Genomic DNA, 24,638 nt, shown 5'->3' on the forward strand with positions numbered 1-24,638 from the left:
TGGAAGGGCAGTACTGGGATGGGCCAGTGGGACTGCAAGCGAGGAGCGCTGAAAAGGGTGTGGGGAAGAAAGGGATTTGGGGGGGGGCACCTGCACCTGGTGATCGATGGCTGGATTGCAGGCCAGTAGTTCTTAAAAACCCACCGGACAGCGGAATAGTTGGATGTGGGTCTTTCTCCATCTCACCCAGCGAGGTGGTTCCATTCTAACTGAATAATGAATCATCAGCTGGGCCAGAAAGGGAAGGAATGATCGCTCTGTTGCTCATTGGCCTGAAAGGTGGCAGATCCCTGTTCAGACCCTTTCTCCCCATGAGGTAGAAGGGCGAATTGAACTGCAGGGGTGGGGGGGTCTGCCACATTCCAGATGAGTACCCCAGAACTGGGCTAAAGGTTCTGAAACTATTTTGGGTAGAGGTGCTCCTCCGGCCGTCATCTCCCTGTTCCTGGATCACTGCCACGGGCAGTTGAGGGACTCCGGAACTCCCAGCCACTGCGGGTGCCAGAGGGACCCCGGAGCTGTTAGCCACTGTGGCTGCTTGATACTCCCCTCCCCAGTCCCGATTTTGTCACAGTTATTGTGACAGGATCCCCGGGGTGCAGCCTGGGACTGTGGGACCACTGTGCCTTCTTAACTCTCTCCAGTCTGGGCTGTCTCTCACAATGCCCTGCTAGTGACCAGCAGCAAACCCCTCCAGGCACTGTGATCACTCAGCACAACAGCATGTGAAGCCTGTGTCTGCACCCCATCTCCGCTTACCTGCCCATCAAGCCTCCTGCCTGCCCAGTCTCCGTGCAGTATTCTCCTCTCAACAGCTTGCTGAAACTGGTGGCTCCTACCCACTACCCAGGCTCAGCTGCCCCCCACTCTCTCTCTGCTGCTGGGAGTGGGGCAACCCCAACATGAGAGGAAGCAGAGAGGCAGCATTTGCCACTGTAACAGCACCTCTAGGGCCTAGGAGGAGGGAGCCATGGTGAAATCCCTGCTCAACCCCAGCACAGAGGCAGCTCCCATCCCTGGGGCCCCGGAGAGGGAAGCAGAAAATCAGAGAGGGTCCCACCCACAACAGAGCTGCTGGGGAGTGTGAGAAATGGTCCTAGCCTCCCCCAGGGCCAAACTCTGCCCCTAACGCTCTGATTCTCTCTCCCCACTGACTCTGGATCCAGACACGACTCATCCCTGACTCATCCTGTCTGCAGATCAGAAATGTGTGAGAAGGGGAGGCACAGAGCAGGATCTGCTGGACAATCCCAAGAGATTTGACACTGAGCGCTGCATGCTGGGCTGTGAGGGATTCACCTCGGGGAGACATTACTGGGAGGTGGAGGTGGGGGCTGGGTGATACTGGGCTGTGGGGGTGGCCAGAGAGTCTGTGTGGAGGAAGGGAAGGAGATCAGCCATAGCCCTGAAGGGGTCATGTGAGGTCTGTCTGTGGCTGGCTGACTCTCAGTATGATGCCTTCACCTGTCCTATGACCCCCCTTCCCATGAGCTGGTTCCCCAGGAAGATCTGGGTTTGTCCGGACTATGAAGGGAGGTGGGTGTCATTTTTAGGTGCTGATACTGATGCCCTGAACTTCACTTTCCTGCCAGCTTCTCTTGCTGGGGAGAGTATCCACCCCTGGCTATGGATGGATGTAGGAGCCAAGCTCACGCTGTGTCACTGAGACAGGGAAGGAATATCCCATTAGGACCCCACGGAATTGGCTCCTCTCGGCTCCTACACCCCAGTCTTTATGAGCCAGGAGGCTAAAGTGTGACTAGGGGGGAAAGGAGGCTAGAAAGGTGTTGATCTGCCTGTATGGTGACTGTTCTTTGTGTTCCTGGAGGACTCTAGCATTGTCCTGAATCAGAGACTGAGATGGGGAGGCCTGGTGACGGGCAGGAGAAGGCGAGGACTGGAGAGGAAAACCTTTGGGTTGAGACAGTGGGGTAGGGGATCTAGCAGGGGATTGTGAATATTAATCTCCACATTCCAGAACTATGGTTCAGAATTCTACAGCTCATCTGGACCCTAGTTCATTTTTCTGAGGCACAGAATCATTGTATTAAAGCATCGCTAGGTTTCTGCATTGATCTCTTGTCTTCTTTAGAGCTCGTGTATGATTTTTGTTTAATGAGGAAATTCCCAGACACAAAGTATACTAGTGTGGAATTAAGGTTGAGAGTAGAGGGAAGGGATTTCCCCTTGCTAGTTGTCACAAAACTCAGCAGGGTTCTACCAAATGACTCCTAGAATATTCCTGGGAGGAAAGGCCAGGCAGAGAAATGCCATCAAATTGAGGGCCGGGTGGCAGGGCCTCACGGACTCAGCCAGTTATCCCCAAACCAAGTTTTAAAAACCCAGGAAATTCAAAGAGAATTTTAAACTGAAAGGAAAAAAGAAAAGAAAGAAAGATGTACTAAGGAAAGTATGGAATAATCCAGTGTGACTTCAAAATCAGTTTACTCCATTTGAGCTCCACCACTCATTTGTGCCACACAGTTATTTCTGGAGAAGCATCCAAGAATTCCTGACTGCTGAGAGCCCTTGTCGGACTACAGGAAGATTGGGGGAGGAAGGGTCAAAGGGTCAGATCAGCCCAAGACAGGGAAGGGGTGTCCCAATTCGAGATCGCAGCTCCGTCTCACAGCTCCCGCAGCCAGAGAATCCCCAGGAGTTGGCTTCACTGAGAGTCTCCTCTCTGGTCCCACAATGCACCCTTCTGCCCTCTCCCCACTAAACCCCCAAAATGGGTCCTGGCCAGGACTCTACAGTTACTCCCTCTGGATATGACCCCCTTACGTCCACTGCTAATAACCCCCTCATGAAACTGTAACCCACACACCGCCTGGGTGTGGTGTTCTGTCCCATCTAGTGGCACCGAGGCCACTTAGAGACAGAGAGATTAATGAGTCTGCTCTACAGCCTTACCTAAGGGCCATAGGCGTAGAGGCTCGTACACTAAGCTCCAGAAGCCCCAGGTTCAATTCTACCTGCCAACCAGTGGGGTCTGTCAGTGTTACAAAACCAGCAGAGATTTCACCTCCTTCCTCTTTCATTTGTCTCTGCCCAAGTATTTCCCTCCCATTGGCCATTCCCTGCACCCAGAAAGGTTCTTCCCCCCCTCCAGTGGATGCAGACACAAAAAGCAGTGCCAGGTAACTGGCCTTATTAGCCACCAGAGGCTCTAGAAATGGAGACTAGCTTTCAGCTCCCACCCACAGACAGTGCTGATCTTGGAGGGTGCTAGCCCACTTTGAAGCTCTTTGTGTATCTACAAAGGATGAAGCTGACACAAGAATCCGCTTCCACACCCTGCATGCAACTGAGCGCCACCCCCGGGCATCTCATGTTATTCTCTGCACAGAGAGAAAAGGAGGACTTGTGGCACCTTAGAGACGAACCAATTTATTTGAGCATAAGCTTTCGTGAGCTACAGCTCACTTCATCGGATGCATTCAATGGAAAATATAGTGGGGAGATTTATATACATAGAGAACATGAAACAATGGGTGTTACCATACACACTGTAACAAGAGTGATCACTTAAGGTGAGCTATTACCAGCAGAAGAGCAGGGGGAGGGGGGGAGTGGGGTGGGCGGGAGGGACTTTTTGTAGTGATAATCAAGGTGGGCCATTTCCAGCAGTTGACAAGAACGTCTGAAGAACAGTGGGGGGTGGGGGGAGGAAAAAACATGGGGAAATAGTTTTACTTTGTGTAAAAAGAAAAGGAGGACTTGTGGAACCTTAGAGACTAACCAATTTATTTGAGCATAAGCTTTCGTGAGCTACATGCATCCGATGAAGTGAGCTGTAGCTCACGAAAGCTCATGCTCAAATAAATTGGTTAGTCTCTAAGGTGCCACAAGTCCTCGTTTTCTTTTTGCGAATACAGACTAACATGGCTGCTACTCTGAAACCTGTCACTTTTAGGTCTGTAATCGAGTGACCAAAGAGATTGAAGTGTTTTTGAATGTTATAATTCTTGACGTCTGATTTGTGTCCATTTATTCTTTTACGTAGAGACTGTCCAGTTTGACCAGTGTACATGGCAGAGGGCATTGCTGGCACATATCACATTGGTAGATGTGCAGGTGAGCGAGCCTCTGATAGTGTGGCTGATGTGCTTAGGCCCTATGATGCTGTCCCCTGAATAGATATGTGGACAGAGTTGGCAACGGGCTTTGTTGCAAGGATAGGTCCCTGGGTTAGTCTGAGACCTGCAGAGAGAGAAACCCACTTTCCTGCCCAGCCCCCTGGGTGGGGGAAGGGCTCTGTTTAACCTAGGCTCATGTTGCAGCCCAGCCAGGGCTTCCCCAGGCACAGAACCGCCCCTTTCCTGTAACAGACACTGAACACGTGGACATTTCAAATCGCTGCTGAGGCTGCAGTTTGCAAGGGGCGGGCTGGCTGCACGTGGGGTGCAGGGAGCCCGGGCCATGGCCATGGCCACAGAGGGCTCTGCGGTGGAGACCCTGCAAAGAGAGCTGGCTTGCTCCATCTGTCTGGAGTACTTTCAGGACCCGGTGTCAATACAATGCGGGCACAATTTCTGCCGAGCCTGCATCAGCCAGTGCTGGGAGGGATCGGTTAGAAACTTCTCCTGCCCCCAGTGCAGAAAAACTGCCCGGAAAAGAAACTTCAGGCCCAACAGGGAGCTGGCGAGAGTTATCGAAATAGCCAAAGGGCTGAGTTTCCAGGCAGCCACAGGCTCGGGAAGGTGTGAGAAACACCAGGAGGCTCTGAAACTCTTCTGTGAAGAGGATCAAACCCCCATCTGCGTGGTTTGCAGAGAGTCCCAGGCTCACAGAGCTCACCCGGTGGTTCCCATAGAGGAGGCTGGCTTGGATTACAAGGTAAGGAAGCTCTGTCTAGGGCTAGAGAGTTTGTGCCTCGTTTTATTTGTTTGAATAGCACTGTTATTTCAGGGGATAAAGAGCAAGAGTCACATAGTCCTTCAGACACAGGACTTTGAGACTAAACCCCCCCAAGGCAAAGAAAATCTCACACACCAAAATACTTCAACCCACTCAAACCTTTTCTCTTGGTTCAGGAACAAATCCAGACCCGCCTGCAGACCCTGAAGGAAGAGAGGGCAAAGCTTCTGGGATTTAAAGAGACTGAAGAGGGGAGATGCCAGCAGCATCTGGTAGGTGCCTGTTGTTATGTAAGCAGGGACATGGATTTGGGGGGCTCTGTGTCTGGGGGAGTGTCACTCTGTGAACAGGGGAGGTAATTGTTGGTGGAGCTTGGCTGCCTGTGTGTAAGATGGTAACTTCTGAACACTGCTTCTGATCCATGCCAATATTTCAGGGGATGCTCTAGGCCAGAGCCCTATAGATTTGGGGGACAACTGGGACATTCAAAGAGGGGGCAAAATGGAAGCCACCCTCATCTGTGGATGGCCCTTGTTAACACATTGCAGTATAACAATAACTCTGCTCATCTTCCCAATAGAGGGTAACTGTGTTCACACCCTGAATTACAAAAGGAATAATTGCTGTCCCTGGTGGGGGGGAGCCATGGGGCAGGTACTTAGCCTGCAGGGGAAGCCAGAGGAAGGGGAGAGAGACAAAAGACCCCTCTGGCATGGGTGTGGGGTGGGGGATTGGTCCCTGGCATGATGGGGTGGATTGGGGACCCTGCTCTGTGTGGGGAAAGGGCCCCTGGTGTGGTGGGATGAATTGGGGATTCTGCTGGGTGGGAAAAGGGGCCCTGGCATGGTGAATTGGGGACCCTTTTCTGTGAGGGGAGTGGAAGGCCCCTGGCATGGTGGCCGGAATGGGGGACCCTGCCGTGTGTGTGTGGGGGAATAGGGCCTCTGGCTTGATGAGAATGGGGACTGTACTATGGGAGGAAGAGAAAATGGGGGTCATAGAATATCAGGGTTAGAAGGGACCTCAGGAAGTCAGCTAGTCCAACCCCCTGCTCAAAGCAGGGCCAATCCCCAATTTTTGCCCCAGATCCCTAAATGGCCCCCTCAAAGATTGAACTCACAACCCTGGGTTTAGCAGGCGAATGCTCAAACCACTGAGCTATCCTTCCCCCCAAAATGTCTACTAACTTGTGAAAAACTTACTCGCTTCACCCAACATGGGGCTCGAACTCACAACCCTGAGATTAAGAGTCTCAAACAAGACTCTGTTTCTGCCCGGTTTCGAACCGGGATGCTTTCGCGTGTGAGGCGAACGTGATAACCACTACACTACAGAAACCACATAAAATATAAAAGAGGGCTCGTCCGGGATTTGAACCCGGGACCTCTCGCACCCAAAGCGAGAATCATACCCCTAGACCAACGAGCCATACAGTCATATTAGCTCTGTCTTTGCATGTCTCTCTCTACGGGCTGGATTGTGGCAGTGACTCCCTGCTCTGTACTGGGGCTGGGGCAGGCCCAGGAGAGGGGCCATGAGCACTGGCCAGTGCATGCATAGGGCCCTGGCCCTGCTTCCTTCTTCCCTTGTCACTAGGGCCACCAGCCTGGAGCTGTCCTGGCAGGTCTGCAAATGTGGCCTGTCCCACACATAAGAGAGAGGCCCATTTTTCTCCTCCATCACATGCCCCTTATGCACCCTGATGGGACCTGTCTCAGTCGGGGGTCCGTGTGTCCCCATTTGCACATGGCTGGCTCTGTGTTTGAGTGTTGGAAGATCAGGGTTTTCCTCAGAACTTCCAAATTCTTTTGTCCCCCTCCCCGCCCTCTCACTAAGCCTCTGCCAAGGTCACTGTGAGTCCTGCCCTTCCTGCCACTGGAAAGGACTCAGATGTGCAGACCTCCTTTTATCCCGGGACAGAAGGATCGGGTCAGATATGAGGTTGCACCAGTCAGAGTCACCAGGGTCAACTGCAAGGCTCTAGGAACCCTGGGGAGAGTAGCAGGCAGAACATTTCTATTTTTCAGTATCTCAAGTGCTGCATGTTTAGATGTATTGATGTCGAAAGTCTCCTCCCTGCTCCCAGTGTTACCCGACTGTCCTCACGTCCCCGCAATAAGACCCTGGGCTTGCCTTTTTGAGCCCAGACAAACGTTTTCCTTGTAAAACCTCTTCCAAGAAAACATCTCTGTAAAATCTGAAATTCGCTCAACAACTAGGAAACTAAACAAACCTCCACTTGAGCAATTTAACTGGGCAGAATGGGAAGAAAGTAAAGATCTAGCAGCACCAAATTAAAAAACAAATAATTTCAATACAATCTGGGTTTGTTTTGTTTTTTTAATTATTACTCTTATCCACGCTGGGTCCCTGAACTTCCCTTTCACCTGTTTGTTACAGAAACAGACACAAGCTGAGAGGCAGAAGATTGTGTCTCTATTTCAACAACTGCACCAGATGCTGGAGGAAAAAGAGCGACTCCTGCTGGTCCGGCTAAAAGAGCTGGACAAGATGGTTGTGAGGATACAGAATGAAAATGTCACCAAACTCTCCGAGGAGATTTCCTTTCTCAGTGAGCAGATCAGTGAGATGGAGCAGAAGTGTCAGCAGGCAGCAAATGAATTCCCACAGGTGAGAACTCCGATCTCTGCAGCGAAATGGAGATAGGGTTTTCCATTGCTTTGTATCAATCTTGATTGTAGTCCATTTTCGTGCTGTGATTTGTCAGGGTGGCAGGAGAGGCGGATAATTATGGATCTTTTAAATCAAAATAAATAAACTCTATGAAGTTGGTGATCAGACCTCTTTTGGTCCAATGTCTGGGCACCTCACAAATATTAATGAAGATCTACTCATCAGGGTCTATAGTAGGTACATTCTATCATTCCCATTTCATGGATGAGGAACTGAGGCCAGAGAGACTAAGCGATTTCCCTAAAGACACGGTCCCAAAGTCTCTGACAATGACAAGAACTGACTCTGGGTCTCTTGAACCCCATTCCTGTGCCTTCATCATAAGGTCAGCCTTTTTCTCCACCCCTGTGTGGGCCAAGAAGGGGTCTTGGGTCAATGCTTCAAGGCAGGTGTGGTAACCCAGTGTTTCTCAAACTAGGGTCTGCGGACCCTCAGTTCACCGGCCCCACTGATCAACTCCTCCTGCTCCTTTCCTCAACTCCTCCCCCTCCCTCCCAGGGAGGGGGAGGAGTGGGGACGTGGTGTGCTCAGGGGAGGGGGCGGAAAGAAGCAGGGAAGAGGAGGGGTGGGGTGGGGCCTTGGGGGAAGGGGTGGAGTAGGGCGGGGCCTGGGACTGAGCGGGGTTGGGGAGTCTTGGGGGTCCACAAAAATTTTTAAATCAAAATGCGGGTCCTCGGGTTGCTGAAGTTTGAGAACCCGTCAAGAGGTCTGCACTGCGATTGATGGTCCAGAGCACATTTATTCATTATTAGTTTACATTCACTGCCTTGTGCTTCAAAGGGACAGTGACAAGAAGGGGTAGAATGAATGAAGGTGCAGTAAATATACCTGAGGTTACACTCTTCATTTTCACTTTCTGATTAAAAAAACTAGAGCAACATAAAATTAACCTGGCAGACATGACATGGACTTAAAGATGGCTAACTGACAGGTTTCAGAGTAATTGTAGACAGGGAATCATCACTGAACACATGTGTTTCTAGTGGGGTCCCTCAAGGATCGGTTCTGGCCCTATGCTATTTAACATACGCTAGTGATGGGACAGTAGATGGGGAGGGCTCTGAGCTACTACACAAATTCATTCCCAGGTGTCTGGCTGGTGGGTCTCGCCCACATGCTCGGGGTCTAACTGATCACCAGATTTGGGGTCAGAAAGGAATTTTCCCCCGGGTCAGACTAGCAGTGACCCTGGGGGTGGGGTTCGCCTTCCTCTGCAAAGGGTCACTTGCAGGTTTAAACTAGTGTCAGTGGTGGATTCTCTGTAACTTGGAGTCTTTAAACCATGATTTGAGGATGTCAGTACCTCAGCCAGAGGTTAGGGGTCTATTACAGGAGTGGGTGGGCGAGGGTCTGTGGCCTGCAACGTGCAGGAGGTCAGACAAGATGATCGCGATGGTCCCTTCTGACCTAGGAATCTATGAAAAAGTGTAACCAGGTACAGAGATTTATGTAGTGTTAGTTTTCATTATTAGCACTGTGGGACTGAACTTCTCTCTCTTTCTCCCTCTCTTCCCCTCTCCCCTCCAGGATGTCAGAAGCACCTTGAGCAGGTATGTGTTGCCTTCTCACTCCTCACTCGGGCTTCACTGTGCTGGGAATGTTCCAGACAAATGCATGCGGGAGGATTAAAATTCAGACCCCAATCTTCCTCGGCTGAACAAAATCCTGGGCTTAGTGCTCTTCATTTAAGGCCCCGTGATTAATCATCCTAAAGGCTGGGTTATTCACCCGAAAATAACTCCTTTCCCCTCCCTGGAGCTGGTCTTTCTCCACATCACAACTGAAGCATGTTAAGTGGACCTGTGGGGGAAATTGGTGCCTTGACTGACACTGTTCTGAGGCTGGGATCCACAGAGCAATTCAGTCACCTGGCCTCTCAATCCAGCAGTCTTCACTATCCGAAATTCATACTGACAGGTGATGTGATACATTATATGTTATAGAACAATGAATTAGAACATAAGAACGACCATACTGGGTCAGACCAAAGGTTCATCTAGCCCAGTATCTGTCTTCCGACAGTGGCCAATGCCAGGTGCTTCAGAGGGAATGAACAGAACAGGTGATCATCAAGTGATCCATTCCCAGCTTCTGGCAAACAGAGGCTAGGGACACCATCCCTGCCCATCCTGGCTACTAGCCATTGATGGACCGATCCATACATTTATCTAGTTCTTTTTTGAACCCTGTTATAGTCTTGGCCTTCACAACATCCTCTGGCAAAGAGTTCCACAGGTTGACTGCAGTCTGTCTCTCTAGGTGCAAGAAGGGGAAGTCCCAGCACCCAGTGGAGATTCCTCTTGAGCTGGAGGAGTTCCTCAGTGAATTCTCTCAGGGGAACAGTGTCAGGAAGACGCTGAAGGAATCCAAAGGTACTGAGGCAGGAAATGGAGCTGTAACTCTGAATGCAAGAGGGGGCGGGCTCTGCCTGATCAGCTGATACGGTAAAACCAAACACCCAAAGAGGTCAGGCAGCTGGTACAATATCTGAATCAAGTGAAGATTCTGGGGAATTACCTCCTTTTGACTTAGCAGGAATGACATGAAGGTGATTCCTTGGTCAAGAACCTGCTTATGCTAATTATTGAGGGATGCAAAGTCTTTTGGAGGACTTAAACTCTATCGTTGTTGCCAAGGGCCCATGTTGTGTTCTGGATTCTGTTTAATTTCAATCTGGCTTTCGTAGAAATTTTCTCTAGGTGCAATTCACCCCAAACAGAGTGACCAACTTAAGGGTTTTTCCTCTCCCTCTGGGTACCTCTGCATCTTTCCTGCAATTAAACCACAGTTCTCCCCCTCTCTCTTTTCCCCGGATTCAGAGATCTCGGTGCCCTCTTCTTAGGGGTGAGAGGGCAATCTCCCCAGGCATAGGTGCCGACTCCATGGGTGCTCCAGGGCTGGAGCACCCACAAGGAAAAAAATAGTGGATACTCAGCATACACCAGCAGCCTCCCCACCCCCCCATCAGCTCCTCCCGCTTCCCCCAGTGCCTCCCACCCACTGCGATCAGATCACGTGCCGGAAGCGCTGGGCGGGAGGAGCCAGGGCAGGGGCACTTGCGGGAGGGGGTGGAATGGAGTGGGAAGGGGTGGGGCCTTGGGGGAAGGAGAGGAGTGGGGACAGGGCCTGGGGCGGAGCAGGGGTCGAGCACCCCCTGGCAAATGATAAAGTTGGCACCTGTGTCCCTCGGTGCTGCCTCTCTAAGGCCCGGGAATAGATTGCTCTAGGAACAGGTTCATATTGTCCATATTGCGGAATACATGTATGTGGTGGCAGAAGATCTGTTTGCATTGTCTGTGGGGGGGGATGGGGGGAGGGTTTAAGAAATAGTTATGAATGAAGAGAAATAGCAGCTCCCCCGTTAAAAATAAGGCAGAGGTAGTTGGAGTGACTCTTGCGGAGCCCTGTAAGCAGAGGGCGCTGCTGGGTTGGGAGCCGGGCATGTCGCCAGGGATCGGCTGGAGGTGGTGGGGGTTGTCCCCTCTCCCCATGGCTGGGTGGGGAGGGGTCTCTCCAGCTGGTGCCTCTGACTCCTCCCGCTGTCAGATTTCTTGTCAGTGTGCTGCCCCCTTCTCCTTCCTTGCTGGGGGGGGGTGGGGGCAGGGATTTCCCAAACTGCAACTAAAGCTGATGCCTCCATCTGGGCATCCTCCCCTGCTCCGTCCCTGATGATGGGAGTGGGGGAGAAGGCAGAGGGGCAGCCAGAACAGCACCCTTCTAGACTGTGGCAGGAGGGGGCTGCAGTGAAATCCCAGCTCAGAGGCAGCTGCCTGGGACTCAGGACAGCGAGGCAGGAACTCAGGGAGGGTCCCAGCGAGGATGGGGCTGCTGGGGAGTGTGAGAAATGGTCCCAGCATCCCCCAAGGCTGAGCTCTGCCTCTAACACTCCAACTCTCTCTCCCCCCAGTGAATGTGACTCTGGATCCAGGCACAGCTCATCCCGAACTCACAGTGTCTGAGGATCGGAGAAGCGTGAGGTGGGGAGACAAGCCGTGGCAAGTGCCTGACAATCCCAAGAGATTTTACACTCAGCCCTGTGTGCTGGGCTGTGAGGGATTCACCTCGGGGAGACACTACTGGGAGGTGGAAGTGGGGGATGGGGGATGCTGGGCCGTGGGGGTAACCAGAGAGTCTGTGAGGAGGAAGGAAGAGATCAGCCATGGCCCTGAGGAGGGGATCTGGATTTTGTGCCACTGCGTGGGTGAATACTGGGCTCAGACCTCCCCTCTGACCACCCTCTATCTGAGCTGGGACCCCAGGAGGATCGGAGTTTTGCTGGACTATGAAGTAGGGCGGGTGTCTTTTTTCGACGCAGACAACGAGAAACCCATCTTCACTTTCCCCCCGGCCTCCTTCGGCAGGGAGAGAGTCCGCCCTTGGTTCCGTCTCTGTGGGGAGGACATGCTGCTCCGACTGTGTCCCTGAGGCGCAGAGCGGGACAGCCCTCCTGCTCTGCCAGCCCCCATCTTGAAGCACTTGGAGGCTGAAGTGTATTTCTGGCTTGCCAAAGCAACCTCGAGACAGGAGCGATCTGACTAGATGCGAGAATGACTTTGACCTGCCTGTTGGTCCCTGTTCTCTGTGATCCCAGAAGGCTGTACGTTTCTGCAGAGAAGGGGGGGGGGGGGGGCAGCGGCGGGGGAGTTGAAGTACGATTTAGTGTATCACAAAAGGAGCTCTTCTCTGTTGTGCTGGGCAAAAACGACAGAAATAAACACAGAACTCTTTTATAAACTGGGGTGGTGCTTTCTTTTCCTGCCATGCCTACTGGATTCAAGGCAGGTTATGTGAGAAAGATTATTCATATTATTAATAGTACAGTAAAAGCTGTGTTATCCAGCGCTTTATGAACTGGAAAGCTCTATGAGCCGGCATTTCCGGTATCTCCCAATAGAAATCTTCAGTCTAGTAACCGGGACTAGTCTACTGCCCAGGAGGTTATGCAATTGCACATTCTGCACTCTGCTTTTATGCAAAAGAGGCAGAAGACAAGGCAGCAAGGGGATATCAGGGATTTAGTCAAAAAAAGCAGCTTCCAGGGTGTGTTGTAGGGTCAGTATAGATCCAGCCCAATCTCCTACACCTTCTACATCTACTGTACAATAATTGGTGTTGATAATGCTGACCATGAGGCACTGCAAGATCCTGCAGTGCCTTCTGAATCAAAGAAAGATTAAATTATGTTAAGTAAAGCTTTAGCGTACAGGGTATTTTTAGTGATCTGGGTGTACGCCACGCTCTGCCCATAGTGAAATGCAGTGTCATAAGATAACCTACTATATAGAAAAAGCTTTCCCTGTATACACCTAAGTGCTTCAAGAAACCAACCACTCTGCCGTGCAGTACTACGACTGGATTGGGGAGTACCTGTCTACTATTTTATACCGATTTTATTGTATTCTTATTCTTTGAAAATTGGTATTCCATTGGAAAGTATAACACTTAGTTAATTGGAATTTTTGACTAACTGGCACCTCCATTCCCCCAACATGCCGGATAACAAAGCTTTTACTGTATAAATCTTTATTTATTCATATTGTCATAGCAGCTAAGGACCTCAGTCACAGCTTGTGCTAGACAGCATGCAAACAGAACACAAAGACAGTGCCTGCCCTCAATCCCTGTGTAGCTAGGTCGAGACTCACTGGTGCGGCGCCTCCTGCTGGTCCTCTGGGAATTAGCTCTTTTCCAGCATATAGAGCACCCTCTGCAGACCAGTGTCTCACCTGCTGCTGGCCCCATGTCCCTCCCAGACCCCAGTGCCCCTTACCCTTGGGTTTCTACCCCCAGCAGTATCCCACAATCTGACTCTCCCCTCCCAGGGGAACCTCCAATCCACTAAACCCACCTTGCCTCAGTGGCTACTGCCAGTCATCATCTAGCCCCCACTCACTGGGGCAGGCTGCAATCTGTAATGGCCAGTCATCACTGGCAAGGGGATAGGACCTCCTGCCTTTGCCTATCCCCAGGCTGCCTCTCTGCAACCCCAGTACCTTTTGTAGGCCTTCACCAGGCTGGAGCTCCCCCGCTGCCGCTGCCCTTGCCCTTGCCCTTGCCCTGCTCTAGGTACCTCACTCTTAGGCAGCTAGCTCTTCACGCTCCTAGCTAGAGCAAGACTCCTTCAGCTTCTGGCCCAGAGCTCTCTTATCAGGGCCAGCTGGGCCCCAATTAAGCTAGCCACAGCTGTGGCTGCTTCCTCAATCAGCCTAGCCTTTCACAGCCACAACCTTCTCCAGGACTGCTTTTAACCCTTGTTTTCCAGGAGTGGGGCAGTTGCCCCACTACTCCCTGCTTTCCCCTGATGTCTGCTGAAGCCAGATTTTCAGGCCTGGGTGCATCAAGTGCCCAGACACTATGGTGACAGGGGGCCACCCACGTACCTAGATAGAGAGGGGCTGGGAAACTCCTGTGTGTGCAGCTATAACATCACAGCTGTTAGAGGGGATCAAAAGTTGGAACTTCAGCCCCCGAATCACCCACCCCTTCCCCTTGCATTAAAGCAGTAAAGCTTTATCCCCAACAATAGGGGGAAGTAATAGGTATTAGAATTATTTCTATCCTTTTTTTCTTTCTTTCCCACGAAACAAGGCCCATCAACTTAAACAGCACAGCTTGAGAGGAAAATATGAAGCTCAGTTCCCCTCTCATGTTAATATAAATCAGGAACACAGCAGAACCTGCAAGTTACAAACCCTCAGGAATGGAGGTTCATTACTCTGAAATGTTCGTAACTGAACAAAACGTTATGGTGATTCTTTCACAAGTTTACAACTGAACATTGACTTAATGCAGCTTTGAAACTACTATGCAAAAGAAAAATGCTGCTTTCCCTTTATTTTTTTAGTAATTAACATTTAACACAGTACTGTGCTGTATTTGTATTATACTGTGTCTGCTGCTGCCTGCTTGCGTACTTCCGGTTCCAAATGAGTTGTGTGTGGTTGACCGATCAGTTCGTAACTCTGGTGTTCATAACTCTGAGGTTCTACAGTAACTCACTGGTGTCATGGGGGATCAATCTCTGCTCTCAGTTTTACCCATATTCATTTAGCAGAGCTGGAAACTAATCCACATATGGCCATTTTCTCGGTTGGTGCAAGTCAGCAGAGCATCAAGGAAGACATCCCCACTTTGGGAAAGCGTTTTACACCTTCACCAAGTTAAATAAAAGTTAACAATGCTGTTCAGTAAGTGGAATTTTTTTCCCACTAAACATGCTGATATGTGATGCTAGCTTTTAATGGAGGGTGGAAACCCTCAAAATGTAGAAACATTATATAGAAGGAAAAGTTCTAAAACTGTTGGATCTGGAAATGTTGAAATGTTTTGTTTCACTGGACATGAAATGATTTATTTTGCGACGTTGACATGTCAAAATATCAGTCCGAAGCCCAATTTTTGTTTAACTTTTTTTTTAACACGAAATCAGAATGTTTCAGCAAAACTGACCTGTTGCCACAAAATATTTTGGCGTTGAAACCACGTATTTTAACTGGACAAACGTTCGGACAAAATATTTCAACCGGCTCCTATGTGATAACAACAACAAAAAAAATTTAAATGAGAATAATTATGCCAAAGGGAAGAGAAAGAAGCCCTTACAGGCAAGAAAGGAAGACTCACAAAAGAGCCCATGATGTCCATTAGCAATCCACAAACATCCAGGAGCCCCAAACACTTTTGAAGCCGTGCCTGCCTTAGCTGTGTCTCTTTGACCTCTTCATCACACACCCAAACCTTCAAGGGGAAGGGCACAGGGAAATAAAGTTCATACACTAACCAAATAGTTACAGTGACACAGAATTACCCTAACATATGCATTCTCGTTTATGAGTGCTCTCTGTTTTCCAGTGCTGGATAAATCACTGCGGGGGCCATCTTCAGTCCCCCCTAGGGAAAGTCCCAGCAGCCGTGATGCTGCATCATGATATTCGCTGTGAGTCCTTAATCCCTGTCTACACGGTGTTTGCGCTGCTTTAACTATATTGGTTTGAAACTGGTATAGTTAAAGCAGAACACCTCCCCTTAGTATGGATATACCAGTATAAAGATGCCTATACTAGCATAGTTTAGGGCTTGTCTACACTACCGGCCGGATCGACAGACAGCGATCGATCCAGCGGGGGTCAATTTATCGTGTCTAGTATAGACTCAATAAATCGACAGCCCGTCTCTCTAGCGTGAACTCTGGACTCCATGTGGCTGAAATTGTGTGACTTAGATCAAACACACACACACACACCCGCCCTGTAGTGTACACCAGCCCTTGTAAATTTAGGGGAATAAGCTATGTTGATATAAGCACCTTTATTCTGATATAACTAAGTGTTATACCAAGTTTACTATAAAAGAATGACAAAGGAAAGAGAGAGACAAGGCGGGTGAGGTAATACCTTTTAATAGACCAAGTTCTGTTGGTGAGAGAGACAAGCTTTCAAGCTTACCAGGCGGGAGCCCAGCCCTGCAGAAGAGCTCTGTGTGGATCAAGAGCTTCTCTCTCTCACCAACAGAAGTTGGTCTAATCAAAGGTCTTATCTCACCCACCTCCTCTCTCTGATATCCCCAACGCGGCTACAACATAAAGGAAACAGAGACAGATGCACAAAGAGAGAAAAAGTCGGACAGTGAAAGAGACAAACAAGGACAGAGAGAGAGAGACGGGCGGATTGGATGTATTTGTGGTCTACATTTAAATACAAGGAGACCAGCCCAGCAGTGCACTTGCTCCACATCACAACCTTCATCTTCAGATACTTCTTCAGCCTGCAATGAGCCTACCATGAAAAACAGAAGCCTCCATCACAGCCCTAGCTGGGAATGTGACATTTCCTCAAGGCTCAGTGAAATCCAGAGATAGAGATCCTCTCCTTGGCATCAGGCTAGCTAAGTGATCAAAGGAACCGTGCTTAAGGCTCTGTATGCCTTTCTTGAGCTGGGTATTCTGGTCTGTAGGTGGAGGTTGGGTTCACATCCTGCTCTGAACACGTTTTGTCCAGGCACATGGACTGGGTGTTTAAAATGAATTAACTAATGGTGAATTCACTGCAGGCAAAGAATTCCTCCCTTTGTTATCCTGCAGGGCTCGCTTTCTTTCTTAAAGCTGGGGTGCCTTCCTGCCCCTCCACATCCTCCTCTCCAGCACATCACAATCAAGCAGTCCTCATGCCTCCGAGATGGTCATTTCCCATACTGCCCTGCCATGCAAACTACACTTCCCATAACACTCTGCCAGGCATACTGCTTTCCCCATAATGCTTCACCCCCAACACTGCATTTCTGATCAGGCCCAGAGACTACACCTCCCACAATGCCTTGCGATGTAAAACGCTGTTGCATGGCAAAGGAGACTACACTTCCCATAGTTCTCTGCAACACAGACTGCCCTTCAGAGTTTGCTCTGCACTAAAGAGTGCGTGTTCTTTATGCCTTGCAGTGGAGACTACATTTCCCACAGTGCATCTGTGATGGAAACACAAAAGGCAACTGGGATGCAGGTTCTGCTACCCCGGTGCATCAGAGAAGCATCTCTGGTTGGCTGGGACTGCTCCCCAATTACCCCTTGGTGCTTGGGCAGAGGGCCCTCTCCAGTATGAATCCAGGTAAGTGCTGGGAAGGGGATTGATGGTAGGTGCAATGAGTAGACAACTCAGGGAAGGCAGCCAAGGAACCTTGATGTAGGTCAATACAGCAGCTGAGCATTTTGAAGCCTGACCCCTAAGAAGCTGCTTAGAGAGCAAGATGTCCTGTTTGGTGCTGGACTGCAGGACCCCTGTATTTGCCAGCTGAAATCATTCAAAAACCAGTCAGGCCCCCAAAATCACGAGACTGCTTTCAAATAATGAGGCTTTAAATAATAAACACAGAATTATTATTATTATTAATTTTGTTATTTATTATTAATAATTATTATTATTTTATTATAGTTTATTATTTGCCTTCTGGGTTTTGAGACTCTAGAACCAAGTTTTCAAGCTTTTCTCTTTAACCTTGGGGGCTAGAAATGTACTTTTTTTAAAAGAAAAAAATTAAAGCTGAGATTCTCCCATAATCATCTGACTCTGGGTGCTGGGGCTTTGAGGAAAACACTAAACATCGTGAGACTGGCGATAAAAAACAGATGTTGGCATCACTGGAACAGTCGCCCAGCTTCTTAGCTGAGCCAAGATTTTGCAAAGTGACTTAATGATTTTCAGTGTCCATCTTAATGGGGCCGGATTTTTAAAAAGTGCTGAGAACTTATCCTCCGAAAAATCAGGGCTTCTTTATGGTGTGTTGGATTAAACATCCAAAATTCATCAGCTGCTTTGGAAAATCTTGGCCCTGTAGCTCCATTGACATTAGTGGAGCAGGATCTGGTTCCACAGACTCCTAGTCCAAACCCAGAACTGGGAACGGGAGGGAGCAGAAGAGCCCAGAAAGTAGACCTTCCCCCACAGCTCACGCTCCTCAGCTGGCTTTGTGAGAGCTGCTTTCCTGTTTCAACTTTAGCTATCAGTTTTCTACAGCCTCCCATCACCGTAGTGTCTGATCATCTTCCACTTAAAATTCCATGCAGGAGCAAAGTCTCTAGTGAATTCCGTAGACTCTCTGGAACCTTCTCAGGGGCAGAACTATGCTTGGGGATAGGAGTGAAACTCATTTTAGAACATAAGAATATAAGAAAGGCCATACTGGGACAGACCAAAGCTCCATCTAGCTCAGTATCCTGTCTTCTGACAGTGGCCAATGCCAGGTGCTTCAGAGGGAATGAACAGAACAGGTAATCATCAAGTAATCCATCCCTATCCCCCATTCCCAGCTTCTGGCAAACAGAGGCTAGGGATACCATCCCTGCTCATCCTGGCTAATAGCCATTTGATGGACCTATCCCCCATGAATTTACCTACTTCTTTTTTTAACCCTGTTATAATCTTGGCCATCACAACATCCTCTGGCAAGGAGTTCCACAAGTTGACTGTGTGTTGTGTGAAGAAATACTTCCTTTTATTTGAAACCACTTTATAGCATCCTCAGGACCACACCACTAAAGCTGGCTAGAGAACAGAATTTTGGTTCTGTGAAATTTTGAGTATTCAGGAAACGTTTTGGCCAAAATTGGGACAAAAAACCAAAACCGTGCAAATTGTGGAACTGAAGTCCTGCAATATTTTGCTTCAGAAACATTGAAATATTTCTGCAGGGAGAATGGTGTTTCTTAAATATGCTCCTCTGCTCCAGGGCAGGCTGCCTTCGAACAAGGACCCTAGAAACCTGCCTGATTTCGGTTGAAAGTTTCGATAGAATCGGGACATTCCCACAGAACATTTCAATTCTGTCAAAATATTTCCCCTTGAGAAAACAGTTCCAGTGGAAAATTTTCTGCCAGCTCTAGCCAGTGACCCAGTACTTCGGGTATAATGATGATGAACCCCTAAATGTACCTTACATTTGGCATCTCTGTGGTAGGACTAGTTTGCTGGCATTGTTCTTAGAGGTGACCCGATAGCAAGTGTGAAAAATCGGGACAGGGTGGAGGGGTAGTAAGCGCCTATGTAAGACACAGTCCCGAATATCAGGACCGTCCCTATAAAATCGGGACAGGTGGTCACCCTAATTGTTTTCCTTTTCCTAGAACCTTACTGCTATTGATTTACTTAGTAATAGCGAGGATAATTAATCATTGGAGCAATTTGCCAAGGATCGCGGTGGATTCTCTGTCTCTGGCAATTTTTAAATCAAGTTTGGATGCTTTTCTAAAAGATACGCTCTAGTGCAAACAGAAATTATTCTGGGGAAGTTCCCTGGCCTGGGTTCTCTGGCCAGGAGGTCAGAATAGATGATCACAATGGTTTCTTAAAGTCTTAGACTCTGCATTATTTGTATTACATAGGATCTAAAGGCAGCAGCTGAGATCTGGGCGCACTACAAACACACAGTGAGACTCAGACCCTGCCCCAAAGACCTTACAGTCTAAATAGACATGATAGGAAGGAGGGGAAAGGACTATTATTCCCATTTCACATATGGGAACTGAGGCTGGCATTTTCAAAGGTTACCTAAGGGAGTTATTCCTGAAATTCAATGAAAGTTGGATGTCTGTTTCACATAGGCGCCTTTAAACATCCAAGCCTAAGTGAATTGTCCAAGGTCATACAGGGAGTCTGTATCAGAGCTGGGGAATGAAACCAGGTGTCCTGTGGCCCTGCCCCTTTCCTTAACCTCTAGACCATCAGCCTTCCTCACACTGTGACCTTGTGTTGTCATTTACACCCTTGTAAAGTGTGTGAAATAAGCAACCCTTTCCAAAAAGATTTCAAGGTCAGAAGGATCATTCTGATCCTCTAGGCCAGTGGTTCTCAACTTTTCCGGGCTCAGGAGCCATGTGTCAATGTTTGTGGCCTGTTGCGACCCAGTAAATAGTCTGGGGGTGGAGGCCCTGAGGTGGGTTCAGTTGGATCCTGCCCCCTGGGAGGGTTCGGTCCTGCCCAGCGCTCGCCCCACAGTGGCGGCTCCTGCAGCTCCCATACTTTGGGGCTGGCTAGGCTTGGGTCTCTGCTCTGGGCACTGTGACCTCTGGGATAGCAGCACTGCTCAGATTTGGCCCCGGCCCCTGACTGGACCCAATCTGTGTGAGTGGAGCTGTGCCCTGGCTCATGGGGTTGCAGGGCCACTCACTCAGGTTTGGCCTACCCAGGCTCCCATCGCCATGATGGCTGGGCCAAACTTGGGTGGCGCTGGGAGGTTGCAATGCCTGGAGCGGGGAGGCGAGCCCAGCCAGCTCCATGGGACAGGAGCCGCAGGAGCTGCCATGCGACCCTTTGAAACATTCTGGAGCCTAGGCGCCAACTTCTAGTTTTCCCCGGGGGTGCTCCACCCCCACTTTGCCCTGAGGCCCTTTCCCCAAAGGCCCCGCCCTCACCCCACCTCTTCCACCCCACTCTGCCCCCCTCCCAAGGCCCCGCCCCACTCCACCCCTTTCTCCCAAGCCGCACCCTCGCTCCACCTCTTCCTGCCCCAGCTCTGCCCCACTCCCCTGAGGCCCTGCCCTTGCTCTGCCTCTTCCTGCCCCCGCTGCACCCCCTCCCAAGTCCCCCGCCTGCCCACTGCTGCTGCTCACCACCCTCCCGCAAGCCTCCAAACAGCTGTTTTGTGGCTGCGCCTGCACCCACCTTTTTTTTTCTGTAGGTGCTCCAGCCCCGGAGCACCCACAGAGTCGGCGCCTACGTTCTGGAGACCCAATTTTGGGTCCCGACCCACGGGTGGAGAAATGCAGATCTAATCCGACCGCCCAAATAGCACAGGCCTCTTAATTCCGCTCCATGATTCCTGTCGGGAGTCCAATACCTTGAGGTTGTGCCGAGATCCAAGTGTTCTTAGGGTTTCGGCCTCTGCTTCTCCACCTTTTCAAGTTTCCCCAATCCCCGGTGCTGAGGTTTCCTTTCTTCCCAGCCCAGAGAACAGCTCACCTTCAGATTCTCTCTTTTTATCCCAGCAGCTGATGGGCTCGAGCATGAGAATGAAGAGACGAATCCCTGGCAGGGAGGTCCAGAGCGTGCAGAACCATGCGGGGCATTCTCGGGAAGATCCAAAGGGATTGCTTCTCAGCGGGGGAAAGCTGTGGAGAGTCGGCGCAGGTCAGGGAGGCAGCACCCAGCGAAGCAAGAGGATAAACCCGCCTGCCATCAGAGAGCTCTCAAGGGACCCCAAGACAGCAACACGGTCACCGCCGAGAAACCCTATAAATGTAGCGTGTGCGGCAGAAGCTTCTCTCAGAGCTCCAACCTCCTGACTCACCAGAGGCTGCACACGGGTGAGAGACCCTATAAATGCACCAGCTGTGGGAAAAGCTTCAACACCAGCTCGGCCCTCATTGTGCACCGCCGGACCCACACCGGGGAGAAATCCTACCGCTGTCCTGACTGCGGGCGGAGCTTCAGTGAGGGCTCGGTGCTGATCAAGCACTGGCGGACCCACACGGGTGAGAAGCCCTACAAGTGCGCCCACTGCGAGAAAGGCTTCAGCCAGAGCTCCAACCTGCACGCCCACCAGCGGGTCCACACCGGGGAGCGGCCCTACCACTGCACCGACTGCGGGAAACACTTCAGCACCAGCTCCAACCTCAGCGCCCACCAGCGGGTCCACACTGGGGAGCGACCCTACAAATGCCCTGAGTGCGGGCGGAGCTTCAGCCAGCAATCCAACCTGATCTCCCACCAGAGGACCCACCTGGAGGAGAAATCCCACCTGTGCCCCGACTGCGGAGAAGGCTTCGGCACCAGTGCCCAGCTCCTGACCCATCGGAGGAGCCACGCAGGCGACAGGCCTTATAAATGTCCTGACTGCGAGAAAAGCTTCCCCAGCCGCTCCGCCCTCATCACCCATCAGAGGACCCACACAGGAGAAAAACCCTACAAATGTCCTGATTGCCAGCGGGGCTTCACCCGGCGCTCGGACCTCAATAAGCACCGCCGGGTCCACACGGGGGAGAGACCCTTTAGGTGTGCCAGCTGTGGGAAAAGCTTCAGCCAGAGCTCCCACCTCATTACCCATAAGAGACTCCATGAGGATGCAAAGCCCTATAAAGGCAGCATGAGCACCACGCCGATGGTCCTCCAGGAAGAGGATCCCGGTAAAGATACTCAGAGCAGGGGAAGCATCGGCCAGAGCTCGGCAGAGACCAGCGATGGGGAAGCCCACCTGGCGGGGAAGCCCCATCAATGCCCTGACTGCGGGGAAAGGTTTGATGCCAGCTCTGAGCTCAATGTGCATCAGCGAATGCACCGAGAGGAGAAATCTCGTCTGCGTGCTAACGCTGTGGAAAGGTTGAGTGGCACCAATCACAATGCACGAGAAGGAGCTGACCAAGAGGAGGAAGCTGATCTGGGGAAAAGATTGAAGGTGAGCCCAGCACCCCCCAATACACATCCCAAAACCCCACTGGAGGAGGCGTTCTCTCCATGTGTTAACACTCAGCAAAGTCCCCAACCCACCAGCTCCAACGTCAGTGCACGTCAGAGAGCCCACACAGAGGGGGAATCCTTCCCATGCGCTGGTATGGAGCAGAGCCCAGTGCCGGCTGCCCGCCAGGCAGAGCCAAGGGGCCGCAAGGCACGTTCTGATCTGAGCTTGGCCCCTTCGCGCTGTCCAGCGGTGAAGCCCTTCAGGTGCTCCGAATGCGGGAAGAGCTTCAGCCAGAGCTCCAACCTGATCAAACACCAGCGGACCCACACGGGGGAGCGGCCCTACACCTGCGCCGTCTGCAAGCGGAATTTCAACACCAGCTCGACGCTGATCGTGCACCGCCGGACCCACACCGGGGAAAAATCCTACCAGTGCCCCGACTGCGGGCGCAGCTTCCGGGACAGCTCAGTGCTGATCAAACACCAGAGGATCCACACGGGAGAGAAACCTTACAAATGCTCCCACTGCGGGAAAGGCTTTGCCCAGAGCTCCAACCTTCATGCCCACCAGAGGACGCACACTGGGGAGCGGCCCTACCACTGCCCTGACTGTGGGCGGGGCTTCAGCCAGCGCTCCAACCTCATCACCCACCAGAGGACCCACACGGAGGAGAAATCCTACCTCTGCCCTGACTGCGGGGTTGGCTTCGGTTCCCGCCCGGCCCTGGTGACCCATCAGAGGGCCCACGCGGAGGGCAGGCCCCACCAATGCTCCGACTGCCAGAGGAGCTTCGCCCGGCGCTCGGACCTCGTTAAGCACTGGCGGACCCACACGGGAGAGAGACCCTACCTGTGCCCCCAGTGCGGGAGAAGCTTCAGCCAGAGCTCCCACCTGGTGGTCCATCAGCGATCGCACCTGCCAGAGAAGCCTTACAAATGCACCGACTGTGGGAAAAGCTTCAGCACCAGTTCTCACCTCCTTGCCCACCAAGGGACCCACACGGCATAGCCACCTGGCACTGGTGCGGTCCTAGAAGTGTCAGGCTGGACAGGGCCTCGAGAGGGCATCCAGTCCAGTCCCACCAGCGGAGGCAGGACCAAATACACCTAGCCCATCCCTGACAGGTGTTTGTCCAACCTGGCCTTAAAAACCTCCAATGGTGAGGGTCCCACAACCTCCATAGGTCGCCTGTTCCTGAGCCAAACTCCCCTTAAGTGTTAGAAAGTTTTTCCGCATATATGGGCTAAATCTTCCTTGCTCCAGATCAAGCCAATTACTTCCACTGTGACTAATAATACTGTTGCCTTCCTATAAATCACTTTTCACCTGTAGAGCTCAAAGCACTTCCCAATTCCTAATCTCTATATCCTCGCAGGACCCCGAGAGGTAGGGAAGCATTAGTCCCCCATCTGTAAAACGGGGGATAATGAGACGCAGAGAGGCTAAGTGGCTAACTCGAAGTCAGACAGGAAACCCGCAGCCCAGCAGGGAGATGAAACTGACTCACCCGTGTCCTCAGCCAGAGCCTTCACCATTGGACCATCCTTGCCCTCAGGTAGCTGAAATCATAGGCGCCGACTTTCTAATGTGCCGGGGGGTGCTCGCCCCTGTTCCGCCCCAGGCCCCACCCCAACTCCACCCTTTCCCCCAAGGCCCGACCCCCAACCCGCCTCTTCCGGCCCCCTCCCCTGAGCGCACCACGCCATTCTCCCCCTCCCCCCAGTGCACCCTGCCCTCGCTCCTCCCTTCTCCCACCAGTGCTGGCATGCAGTTAAGCTGTTGCATGCCAGCGAACAGCTGATCCACGGTGGGCTGGAGGCGCTGGGAGGGAGGGGGAGGTGCTGATCGGCGGGGCCCACCGGCGGCCAAGAGAAGCTGTGGGGAGGGGGAGGCACTGATGGGGGGCTGCTAGTGGGTGCTCAGCACCCACCATTTTTTTCCTGTGGGTGCTCCAGCCCTAGAGCACCCACGGAGTGGCACCTATGGCTCAAATAGGGGAGGAAGGCGGCACTGGGGGATACCTGGACTCTGGATACTCACTGTGTGACCTTGAGCAAGGCACTTAGGGACTATCCACACTGCCATTGTAAGTCCCAGCTTGGGTAGATGTACACACCCTCACTTTGATCAAGCTGGCGTGCTCAAAGTAACAGCGATGCTGCCGCAGCATGGAGGACAATCCCATCCGAGACCCACGCTACGTA

The 24,638-nt window shown here is 51.4% G+C and overlaps 2 protein-coding genes and 2 non-coding genes across 5 annotated transcripts; 2 read left to right on the forward strand and 2 right to left on the reverse strand.

The window, feature by feature from the left end:
- Window positions 1-4,370: 4,370 nt before the first annotated feature.
- LOC141998484 (E3 ubiquitin-protein ligase TRIM39-like) lies at window positions 4,371-12,147 on the forward strand. The gene is made up of 6 exons (XM_074971343.1): window positions 4,371-4,839; window positions 5,037-5,132; window positions 7,261-7,491; window positions 9,082-9,104; window positions 9,814-9,926; window positions 11,462-12,147. Exons 1-6 carry the CDS (start codon window positions 4,423-4,425, stop codon window positions 11,977-11,979), a joined length of 1,398 nt encoding a protein of 465 aa, XP_074827444.1. The 5' UTR covers window positions 4,371-4,422; the 3' UTR covers window positions 11,980-12,147.
- TRNAV-CAC (transfer RNA valine (anticodon CAC)) lies at window positions 6,126-6,198 on the reverse strand. The gene has a single exon. It is a non-coding gene; the product is annotated as a tRNA-Val (tRNA).
- TRNAP-UGG (transfer RNA proline (anticodon UGG)) lies at window positions 6,217-6,288 on the reverse strand. Its single transcript has one exon. It is a non-coding gene; the product is annotated as a tRNA-Pro (tRNA).
- A 4,865-nt stretch (window positions 12,148-17,012) lies between the features above and the next one.
- Window positions 17,013-24,078, forward strand: LOC141998422 (uncharacterized). 2 transcript variants are annotated; one of them, XM_074971229.1, is made up of 2 exons: window positions 17,013-17,153; window positions 21,026-24,078. In XM_074971229.1, the coding sequence occupies exons 1-2, from the start codon at window positions 17,144-17,146 to the stop codon at window positions 23,440-23,442; spliced, it is 2,427 nt and encodes an 808-aa protein (XP_074827330.1). In that variant the 5' UTR covers window positions 17,013-17,143; the 3' UTR covers window positions 23,443-24,078. The 2 variants fall into 2 exon arrangements, with proteins under 2 accessions (XP_074827330.1, XP_074827331.1); XM_074971230.1 differs by having other exon boundaries at window positions 21,029-24,078.
- Window positions 24,079-24,638: the final 560 nt, after the last annotated feature.

This window comes from Natator depressus, chromosome 14 (genome assembly GCF_965152275.1).
Source record: "Natator depressus isolate rNatDep1 chromosome 14, rNatDep2.hap1, whole genome shotgun sequence".
Classification (NCBI taxonomy): domain Eukaryota; kingdom Metazoa; phylum Chordata; order Testudines; family Cheloniidae; genus Natator; species Natator depressus.

Excerpts from the sequence above, each read along its gene's own strand:
- LOC141998484 (XM_074971343.1), top strand. The coding sequence starts at position 4,423 with ATGGCCATGGCCACAGAGGGCTCTGCGGTGGAGACCCTGCAAAGAGAG. Across the intron at positions 5,133-7,260 it reads GGAGATGCCAGCAGCATCTG|AAACAGACACAAGCTGAGAG; the intron begins GTAGGTGCCTGT and ends TGTTTGTTACAG. Across the intron at positions 9,105-9,813 it reads GTCAGAAGCACCTTGAGCAG|GTGCAAGAAGGGGAAGTCCC; the intron begins GTATGTGTTGCC and ends CTGTCTCTCTAG.